Source organism: Anabas testudineus, chromosome 17 (genome assembly GCF_900324465.2).
Source record: "Anabas testudineus chromosome 17, fAnaTes1.2, whole genome shotgun sequence".
Classification (NCBI taxonomy): domain Eukaryota; kingdom Metazoa; phylum Chordata; class Actinopteri; order Anabantiformes; family Anabantidae; genus Anabas; species Anabas testudineus.
Genome location: NC_046626.1, coordinates 6,653,872 through 6,665,496, shown reverse-complemented (window position 1 = coordinate 6,665,496; position 11,625 = coordinate 6,653,872). Strand labels below are relative to the sequence as shown.

At 42.8% G+C, this 11,625-nt stretch overlaps 1 protein-coding gene across 1 annotated transcript; it reads left to right on the top strand.

The window, feature by feature from the left end:
* Positions 1–268: 268 nt before the first annotated feature.
* angptl1b (angiopoietin-like 1b) lies at positions 269–10,127 on the top strand. The gene is made up of 5 exons (XM_026375452.1): positions 269–531; positions 3,822–4,652; positions 5,912–6,105; positions 7,153–7,423; positions 8,227–10,127. The coding sequence occupies exons 2-5, from the start codon at positions 3,851–3,853 to the stop codon at positions 8,412–8,414; spliced, it is 1,455 nt and encodes a 484-aa protein (XP_026231237.1). The 5' UTR covers positions 269–531; positions 3,822–3,850; the 3' UTR covers positions 8,415–10,127.
* Positions 10,128–11,625: the final 1,498 nt, after the last annotated feature.

The following is an 11,625-nucleotide window of genomic DNA, read 5'->3' as shown; positions in this document are numbered from 1 at the left end:
AAGAGCTTCTTTGTAAATCATCAACTTCTACAGGGCTGACAGACAAATTGCATGTGTGGGAGACAAACTAACCTTGTAAACAAGATCTAAAGAGACTATAGTGATGTCAGCTAGTCTGATTTTGAAGGTCTCCACCACACCAATCTGATTCATCGCTCAGGTTTCCATTTGTAGTGAAACCTTATATTAGGGGGAGTCTCTCCTTTCTTCCTCAACTTTACATGACACCACAGGAGGAAGGCAGGGCCAAGCCGTCCCTCCGCTCGAACTGCAGAGAGAAATCACACACCATCAGTCTCCCTCTTTCTGTGTATGGACCACCCTCCTCTGTTCTCTCCTAGTGGACAGCGTTTGCTTGTGCTATAGCTGTCTGTGTGCAGGCCCTCATTCTCAATGAGAGCACAGACAGAGGGTGGCTGAGAGTGAGGAGAGGAGAATGGAGAGCGTGAACATGGAGAGGAAACACAACTGAGACGCCGAACTGGGTCTTACCTGCACATCCTGGACCACTGACTGAACTCACTGACACAGGTAGGGTTTTTATTTTTTTACTTCAGTAACAAGATCATTTATAAGATGTATGTATATGAGATGTGCATGTTTTTTTCTATTCTCTCTGGAACATTGTTGAACCTTTAAATCTTAAAATAAACAATGAAACAGACAACTGAGTTGGCTTAAAAGTGCCCTCTACACATCCAGAATGCTCCATAAGAACATATATGAAAACTGTGTTTAAGTGTTTCATTTTAACATTTCATCATATGGAGTCATTTCAATTGATGTTTAAAAAAATACACAAGGACTCTTCATGTGGCGTCAATCCCATGATCATGCTTGTGGATAACGCTGTCCACTCAGCAGACGGATCTAATCAGTGGCACCATCAGAATAACTTGTGGGGTAACTGGCATAGTCCTAAAAAATCTGACGGCCTGGAGCAAAAGCCACAACAACGTTAGACTGGGAAAGAAGGGGCTTTATGATTTGTAAAATTTTGAATGGTGAAATGATGTCGGAAAGACATTGATGGACACAGATGTGATATTTTTAAAAAGTAAATCTTTTAATTAAGAAGTGTATTCAGAAGACAGTTACAGCTCAGTGGTAGCACTTGCAGTCAGTGGACCGATTGGCACTGTCCTCCGATTCCTCTGGCCTGGGAAAGCCAGCTACCACAAAGTTTGACCTGTCCGAATTCAAAAACTGCATTAATATAGATGAGGTGGCTGGATCTGGCCAGTTCTGGCTCTGAGCGAGGGGACGAGAAAATACCCCTTTAATAAGTCAACAAGAAAATTGGCTGCTGCAGCTGAGTTGATGAAGACCAGCTTGGTGTGAACGACAGAGAAAAACCTGGCGGTAATAACTGCCGATGAGATTCACAGCCCTCGCCGAGGAGCCTCTGTGTAAACACTGTCACTCCTGTCAGGCCGGGGCCTGTGAGTTTCATATAGTGCGGTTGGAGACGCTCAGACGGGCCAATTGCTGAGCCCGAGCTATTGAAGGGGATGACCTGTGGTTACTGAAAGATAGAAAATAGCACTCCCTTGGTAATAATAACCAACTGTCAGGGCTAAGGTGTTTCTGAGCTGTGACACATGAACCACTCTTCTTAATGCGCCTTTTCTCCTTTGCCTGCTGGTTTATAATCTCTGACAAAACAAACTTTTTTTCATATGTTAAAGCTAAAACACAAGCTTGAGAGCTCCCACTTCTCTTAGTAAGTATCATGAAAACACAAATGTTTGAATTCCATTGAGGCAAGCATATTTTTTTATTACCTTTGACAATGATAAAAGGGTACCATTCTGCTTCAGCAGCAGTGTGAGCTTAGGTAATGCTCTGGGATCTGTTCCATTAACTGTGGTCAGGACTCTTCAGTGCAACTAAACACCACAGAGGAGACCACAGAAATGATTTAAAGCCCCTGCTGTCTCTGTCTTGGACTCACTTAATTCTGCTTCTTTGGCATCTGTTAAAATCTTCAGTGAATGTGCATTTGATGAGCTCTGATGTGAAATGGGCCACATTGTGTGCCTGTCAAATGTTAGATGAAGGTTACTTGACCTCCTCGATTATATCCACCAGACTGACTTCTCGTTGGATTTGACTTGACTGCCAAAATCACCCTACAGTTGGCGCACTGGTGGCCCCGCTTCTACAGCCAAGCCCATTCAATAATGAAGGAGGGATCTCTCATTTAACATGCATTTTAAACCTAAACCCCGCTTCATTTGTTGTGCTGTCAAAACCAATAAGATCAAAATACAGGTTCTCTTTCCAAAAATAGACTTCAGAAAACATTACTCATAAATCTGGGATTTCATATTCTCCCCACTGTTCCTCAAACACATCAATTTATTTTCGTCCCCACCAAATTCAAATTTATCTGTTTGCACAAGCCAGACACACATGGCAGACTTTCTAATAAGCCACTGAGGTCCAATGATGATCACAACTTTTACCATTTTGCTGACTGCCAATTGTTCAACACCTCATAAATCCTTCAAAGACTGGCAGCAGATTCTAGCCCATCAAAGTGAGGTGTTCGGTGCCATCCTTGGCTGAATCAACTCAATTTCCTACAATTCTTTTTTAATATTCAGTCAAAGCTTTTGCCAGACTTTTCACACAAGCCAATGCAGTTACACTGAAATGCTATAGGGAAAGTTGGTTGAAGCTCTGATCCTGGATCCTGGAGCTCTACCAAAATATGAAAAACAGATCTCAGCACTTGCACACACCCAGACACCTGATACAAATGTGGTAAGAGGCTGCAATGAAAGCAAATCCATGAGGGAGCGTATTGAAAATCTGAGTTACGATAACAGATTTGCGGTGAGTGGGTGGCACTGCTCTTATTCCACCACAAATGAAGTAGAAGGCACATTTTGCCAAGGGCAGGACTGTCTGCAGCACATGATGTGTGAAACCAGCTGAGCTTCTGCCAGAGCCTGCTAGTTTTCACTTTACATTGTAATTCCCACCTCATAACTAAGCAAGACACTTGTGTTGAGTCTCCACTTGAAGCTTTTTAATGTATAATGCCAACAGATGCTCTCTGACTATTCAGGATTTGCAGGCACATTAGATAGACGGGATTAAATTGGATTAGACTGCATGACAGTGTAGTCCTCTGGTAGTGCGCCAGGAAAAGAAGCTGAAAGAAAACTCCAAGACGAGTAGTAACAAGAAAGAAACCTCCTCATAAATACTTGGACCAAATTAAAGAATAAGTCTGGTGATTATGAAAATGTTTCCAATAAAAAGACCAAATCCCACAAATATTATCTTTGCCTGCGAGGCCAACGTCTGGTGTGCAGTAGCTCTCTGTAGACTTTCATCAATGTCCAACAACTACAAAAACCATGTCACTGAGTCACACGGTTGCACTAATTCCTTTGTTGTGATGAACAACTGCAGTTTGTTTTGAGTCAATTCTGTGGTGTTCCACTTAATACTCTGCTGGACAAATGTGCCTTTATCTACAGTTGAAAGTAGTCCCCAATAAAAGTGCAAATGCAGTTCACTCCTCTTTAAATAATGTTTGCCGATCGACAACTGTTTCGCTCAGAGCAGAGAACACCACTGTTACAATGGGGATATTTTACCATCATTGTCTTGTTAGAGTGCCACTAGCATAGCTAATGACATTTATCTGTGAGCTGCTTTAAAGATTCACATGTTTAGGGACCCTTGGATCCCCGTGTGAGTGCCAAACATATGCTGTGGAGGTTGGAAAAGAGAGAGACAACACCAACCTTATCCTTTAACTAAACTGTTCTGCTCCTCTCTTTCTTATAAATATAAACTTCTAGCTTGTTTGGTGATAAGGAGAGGAGAAACCATGGGACCTGTGAGATGGAGCCTGCTTTTTATTTTTGGGTTTTCACTGTGGAGCAAAAGCCAAGCCCTCACAAAGTATCCCATCCTGTCCCGGATACGAAGGGCTCCAGAGACCAACGAGGAAAACAAGAAGTGTTCTTACACCTTCCTGGTCCCTGAACAAAAGATCACTGGGCCCATCTGTGCTGCCCGGGGTTATTCTACTGACAAGGACCGCGTGACACGCCTGGATGTGGCTGCAGTGCGTGACCTTCTGTCAAAGCAGCGTCGGGAGATGGAGACTTTGAAGCTGGTGGTGGACGTGGACGGCAACTTGGTGAATGAAATGAAGCTGTTGAGAAAAGAGAGCAGGAACATGAACTCCAGGGTGACACAGCTCTACATGCAGCTGCTGCATGAGATCATCAGGAAGAGGGATAACTCACTGGAGCTGGCGCAGCTGGAGACACGCATACTTAATGCCACCACTGAGTCACTGCGTCTGGCCTCCAGGTACAGGGAACTGGAGGCTAAATACGCAGCCCTGTCTGCAGTGGTGAACAACCAGTCAGTGCTGATTGGAGCACTGGAAGAGCGTTGCATGCAGGTGTACAGTCACAGGCACGAGCAGCCGCCCCTGGGACCTCCACTGGTGCAGGTGGTGCCTGAGAACATTCCTGTCAATGTGCCCCGCTTCACCAATGAGATCCAGAGGGACAACACACGGGAGTTTGCGCGAGAAAGGGGCTCGCGCTCCGGGCCGTCACCTACAAGTGGTACCCTGGAAGTCCAGAAACCTCCTCAGAGAAACTTCAGTACCGAAGGTGAGTGAGTAACTGAGTGACCCATCCATCCATTGTTTCATTCATTTCCAATCATGTTCAAATGTGGAGCAGCCATAGGATTTCACCCCAAACAATATAATAGCCTTTGATTCTAAATCCAGCTGCAAGTGGGCCAGTGGCCTCTTTTTCATAGATTAAAGATTTGCTAATTCAGCTGTAAATCTGCTCCAGGCTCAACAGAAAGAATACAAACCAGGATGGAAATAAAAATGTTTTAATGCCTGAATCGAGGCAGGGGATTCGAAGCAAAGCAAAGAAACACTGAACCAGTATGATTTTGGTCATCAACAGAAATTCCTGACACATTTAGATCTGCCCTCGCCCAAGAATAATAGTGTGTAGGATTTCCGTGCAGCTGTGCAGGAAAATGTTCCATTGCATGTGAGACGCAGACAAAACCCAGGCTGGCATGATAAGTTCCTGCAAACCACAGAGTGGAGGTATTTATGTTATTATTCATGGAGTGAATGGATTGTACCTTCACATTATTATTATTATTATTATTATTATTATTATTGTGAGAGGTCCTATCACCCTTTATATCAATTCACTGCTACATGTGCATCCAATTAAAAATCTTGTGTTAAGTATGACTTTGAAAAAAGGCAGACATCAGCCACTTAAACACTTGTGTTGATAAGATATCCAGTTTTGTAATACCTCAAATGAAGCCAGGTCATTTCTCGTAAAGTGATTTAAATAGCGCTGCTTTCCTCTGCTTTACTTGAAGGACAGAATAAATACAGTAAGTGTATCTTTGTGGGCCTATATACACATGTTTTCTATTACTCCGTCTGCTGGCGTGGTTTAGATCTTTGTTATTGGCGTTTTCATACTTTTTAAACTTTCTCTCAGACGTTGACTCGAGTCGTGTAAACTTGTGGCACTCGCGTCGTTGTGTCAGTTTTCTAGCACAGGACGTGGCTAAAGCGGCTGTACAAAGCCCAATCTCAGCTAAAACATAACCCGTCAAATGTGGGATAAGATCAGCATCTAACTATTTGAAATGTGCGTTACTACATAATTAAAAAACTAACAAACAAACAAAAACTGTAAAACCGCAAAATTCTCCACACTGACAACTTTTTTTTGTTTGTTTGTTTATTTATTTATATTTATTTTTGCTTTTGGTTTTTTTTTACCCAGTTCTGATGACTCTTTCTCCAGAAACTGTATTGTTTGTTCCCCAACTATTGTTTCCAGTCTCTCCTCCATTTTTATATCTTTCTTTACTTCAGGCCCTTTCAGAGACTGCCTGGAGGCCCAGGAAGCCGGCCACAGCACCAGTGGCATGTATCTGATCAAACCAGATGAAACAGAGAGACCACTGCAGGTTTGGTGTGAACAGGATATAGACAACGGGGGCTGGACTGTGATCCAGAGCAGGAGAGACGGATCGGTTAACTTCTTCAGGAACTGGGAGAACTACAAGGTGATGACAGTGACCCCTCTCCTGCCTCGTCTGTCTTCTTTTTCTTTCTCACTTCTGTTTAAAATTTGGCTCCTCCAGAGACAACAGTGGTGCCGTTATATGACCCACCTAGAGGAATCATCTGGGGTCTTTGGGACTACATTCTTGTGCTTATTGTAAAATATAACGCCCTGTCAGCAGCACTATTCATTCAAAGCCATTTGGTTTGAGATTCCCATTATGAAACATGAGATTGCCCAGAAGGAAGGTATGTTCCACAGCTCAGTCTTCAAGGATTTCTTTCCAAAACCACCACTACTATGGTGCCTTCCTGGATGGATGGCTGGTTGGCTTGCTGCACCACAGCATATAGAGCCCCTCTCATCAAAGCTCTGTGAGAATAAGATGGAGTAGATCGCTGCTGGCAGCCTCAGCCATCCAGTGTTCCATTCACTCCGGCCTTATGCATGTGTAACTGGAAGCTAAATTGCACTCTTCAGCATTGATTTGCTTCTTTGCTCTCCCACAAAGCCACCACATGTACACACACACACAATCACACACACACAGCACCAGAGAGGAGGCCCCTGACTGAAACTCTACATCGTTCATCATCTGCTGGCTCACCAAATTAATCCACAGTCACAAACCTCAAACTCCTTTACCAAGTGAAGTATTCTTGGGGGGGCAAATGGCCAGACATAGATTGCTCGTGGTTATTCAACACAAGCTCTCAGGCCACTTCGACATTAGCAGCGATCCAAGAGATTTGTGGCATTTAATCATAGAACCAGCATTCTGAAAAGCGATGCTTATTTTCCTGCCTAAACTCTACCACATGACAACATTTCAGACAGGGTGTCATTCTTTTCAGGTTTTTCTCAACTACAGAGTCAAGATCAAAACGTCATCAAACGGATATTTCTCTTAACACTGACACAGAAGTGGGTTTTACGTTCCTAAACAATTCTCGTGTTTCTAAATTCCTCAAGCTACCACTTAAAAAGCAATGCACGTTATTTTCTGTAATTGTTCTGTAACCTTCCTTTTAATCTTCCCTTGATTCAGAGCGGCTTTGGTAACATAGATGGTGAATACTGGCTCGGGCTGGAGGGCATCTATAAACTAGGGAGGCAGGGTGACTACAAGCTGCTGGTGGAACTGGAGGACTGGATGGGCAAGAAAATCTACGCTCAGTACAACAGCTTCCACCTGGAGCCAGAGAGTGAAGGCTACCGCCTGCGGCTGGGAATCTACCAGGGCAACGCCGGGGACTCACTCAGCAGCCACAATGGCAAACAGTTCACCACTCTGGATCGAGACAAGGATGCCTTCGCAGGTAGATAAAAATGGGATTCCTTTATGCTCTCATAGCATAAAGTATCATCTTAACCTACCCTTAGTACAGTTTCATGCAATAATGTAGTCCTATGTTAAGATCCATACCTGAAGATCATATAGTTAAATATGGCAATGAGATGCTATGGTTGCACAAAGCTGCTCACGTTGCCTGCATTGCCACATGCAGAACTGACTTGATCTCATAGAAAAGAGATAGTGGTAGTAATCCACTGTAAGTGAATAATCCTGCATGATCTCAGCTGCCTTTTTTGTTCATCGTCACGAGGATGTCACAGCTCGTTCATTAGCAGAGTCTGAGCAAATGCGCTACCCACCACTTTATCCAAACACTGATGCGACTTTGTGCCAAACAACACTCTGTTTTTGTTTGTATCTGTAGTCTTGGAGGCTTGAAGTGGCACAATAGGCAAGGGAAAATGCCTGGAGACTTCCACAGCGATTTGTGGAAAATCTGACTTCATTCGGAGGAGACGATCATTATTGTGGTTTCTTTTGGTTACAGTTTGGTTATGGTTACAAAAAAAAAAGAAAGAGGAAAGTACTGCTGACACAGTCATACATAAATTATAGAGACAGTAGGGTGTTCTTTCTTTCAGCTAATGCTAGCTTGTGGCCGACCACTTCGACTCACAATTTGTTTGCCTCCAGAATTGTTGACTGGGAAAACAAAAGCTTTTGTTGAATTGTGTTGAATACTGCTGCCAAAATGACGACAGCTTCCCGTTTTTCTCACATTACCTCACACAGCTGATCGTCCCTCTTCCTCTACTCCCACGACAGGTAACTGTGCCCATTTCCATAAAGGAGGCTGGTGGTACAATGCTTGCGGCCAAGCCAACCTTAATGGTGTCTGGTACACTGGAGGCGTCTACCGCAGCAAGTACCAAGATGGGATGTTCTGGGCCGACTATGGCGGAGGCTTCTACGCCATGAAGTCCGTTCGCATGATGATCAGGCCCATAGACTGAGGAGATAACGTAAACCAGGCTGGTCCATGGGTAGTAATGGAGGCCAGGGGAAACTTGACCTCTTTGTGACTAAGTATTTAATTAGCAACTGGTTGATCCTAGTGGAGATTTCCAACCATCAGTAGTGACTTGAACAGCCTCCTGTATTAGACATGGACTCTTAACATCACAGTAGATCCACACACTATTTATAGAAAGCCATACACTTCTTTTAACCACGAAACATGCATGATGGTGAAGGAAAACCAGGAAAAACTGCCACCTTTTTGCAGTTAAATTATGTTTTAAGATGCCAAAGTGTTTACCTGATTACTATGTCAACCATGAAAAAGAGAAGCCACAGCTTCACAGAACCTCACCGGTATCGACGATTCCATTCATAAGCTTTAGCATCACAAGCTTTTCCTACCTCGCCAAAATAAATGTCTGGGGGAAACACTCATTTATAGTATTTATCTCATGTTATAGTTGCTGGGAGCTGGAAAATACACTTTGCTAATTCCCATTTAGATTTATTTTGATTCTATATCCACTACCAGATGGAAAAAAGACCAATACCTTAGGTTGAAGAAAGTAAGGTGGTTTTAACATATGTTTTATGTACATTTGAATACACAAAGATATAACTGATCTTATTTTTTCCCTTTAAACTCAAGATGACCTTTATACTGTATGTAACTAGTTTGTCCTAGCTCAGATGACCAGAAAGTATAATTTATGTGTACAATTAAGTTATCATAACAGTGAAAAGGGCCAGGTGTCCTGAGGGAGCAGTAAATGATCCTACAGAAAATAGAAATAATTTCCTCCACTGTACATGTAACAACTGTTTTCTAAGTGTGCTTGCACATGTGAAAATTGCTGTTGTGTTTTTCTTATTTGTCTGAGCATTAAATTTCAGCGGTACTCTGGGGAAAACAGGCATTGTCGGTAGAAAAAAAGGATGGAAATACATTTTGTTTTGAGTGGTTTTCGAGCAATGAAAAGCATGTCCACCAATCGTGCTGAGAGTTATAGGCACTAGGAGAGACAACGAGAAACACATTGCCGAAAGCCAGACAGGATGAAGGAAGAAAATGAAGTGAGAGAGGAGAAGAAGGGAATGAGGAGATGAACTGGGATGGAATCAGTCCAAATTTCCAAAGTTATTTTCCCCCTTCTTCCTTTTAAATACACAGAAATGTGCATACTTTCCACACAAAAGTACTTGAACTATATGTGTTTGTAAAAATATCTTTCATTGACAAAGTCGTGGGTGTCTGCACTCTTTAATCATCGGTATGGACGGAAAGCGGTGCTCCTTCTGGGGAAACCTTCTCAGAGGAGAGGGCTGCTGGGGGGTTAGAACTGGTGGATCTGCTTTGAACAAAAGCGCTGCATACACAACACACATGAAAGAAAAAACAGCCTTTGGATCCTGAACTGAGAATAGACTCTCATATTGTGCTGTTTTTTTTTTTTTTTCTTCTAGACCACAATGTCCCTCACACCCATCTCTTTAACAAGCTTTTATGAAGCAACAAAACATTAAACAGAGACACTGGTCAAACCCAGCTGGACACGAAACATGTTTATGGTGGAGTAAACATGCAGTGTCTAATAAATAAAGTCATTATAATGTGAAGGTTTATTAAAAGCTGAAACCTATGAGTCACAATACTTGGCAAAACAATATTACGCAATGAAGAGTCAATAAAAAAGAACATTTCAGGTCATTTTGGGGACATTCTTGTTTGCTGGGATTTAAAACTGCTCAAGTCACAAACAGCACATGACTTGTAACTGTTCTGTTTTTGCTAATATGACATATGGTCCAGTTTTATCTTGTGGGCACGGGTCACGCCAATAAAATGTTCTGATTCCAATAGTTGATACAAACAGATCTACTGTGGGAAGAGGTGCAAAAAAAGGTTTTCATACTGAGAACCAAAGCATACTTGTGTTAAACAGGAGCAAATCACTCATGCATTTGATTGCTAAAGGCTTAATGGAAAGATCTATACCCCTCTCATATGTGCATGCTAAATACGAAACTAGAAGCAGAAGACAATTAACTTAAAGATTAATATAGAGACAAAATGCAGAGGAAACAGCTCCCTCTCTGATTATATCAGAGAGTGTGTTTTATTTAAAGATAAACTAAATGTGAAAGAAGACTTTGTAGTTACTGTGTATGCTTTAAATATCTCAAGGTGCCTAATGAAGGAAGGTCAATTTGTTAGAAACATGTAAAACCTCAAAACATACAGAAAGGCAATCAATCAAAAGAAGATAAAGTAAAAAGTGTATATTTATAGATGTAACTATATTAATAGCTGGCAAAGTGTGTGCAGAGCTGAAAAGCCCAAGTGCAGGTTTCCAAGAGTTTTATGTAACATCTAGCAGCCATGTGAGCACGCTTGTTCTTTAAATCCAGAACTGCTTTGTACATTCATACAGGCTGGATGTTCTGTCTATCCTGTCCTGACCACTGAGCCACTCTTACTGGAACAGCTGAGGCTTATGTACCTTGTTCAGAGGCACCTTAACGGTTATGGAGGTCAGGAGAGCACAGGTTTCATTTCAGCACACATTTTCCTAGCCTGTCCAGGGATTAAAACCTTGATTATAACAGGCCAACCTCACAAATCTGCCTCTCAAATGCTGGTGCTAACCACCCCACCGGCTGCCAGACCGGGATGCTCCGTCACCACAGGAGCTGTAACTGAGGTTTTCAATATGTCTGCCCACCACACACTGAACCCTCATATTCCGAACAGCCTCATGGGGACATGCAAATGCACGATCAGCCCACGAAAAAACACAACTCCTGTGTAGTCAGACGCGAACAGAGAAGGTGACATCCTTGGCTGCAGCGAGGGGACCACCTCGAATACCTGGCCAGCAGGCTGGGGATGGCCGAGCGCTGCTGCCGTGTGGTCCTCTTGAGGTTTTAGAGGTGAAAGCCCTCCTTGTCGCCGAGTGACGCTTTGCTGTCTACGAATTTCACCACCAAAATGGCACCACAGTTCGGTGCTGTTTGCTAAAAGACATCTGCTTCTGGGGGGACGTCTGTGAGAGTGACTCATTAGCCTGCAAAAGCTCAGTTAGTGTCAACCAGCAAATCAACAGACAGGATGTGGAGTTGTTTTCTCTGAAAATAAGCAGCATGACTAATTCTTGCCCTAACTGGGACAGTTAAACAACTTTGTAAGTCTGTTCCTAAGTGCCC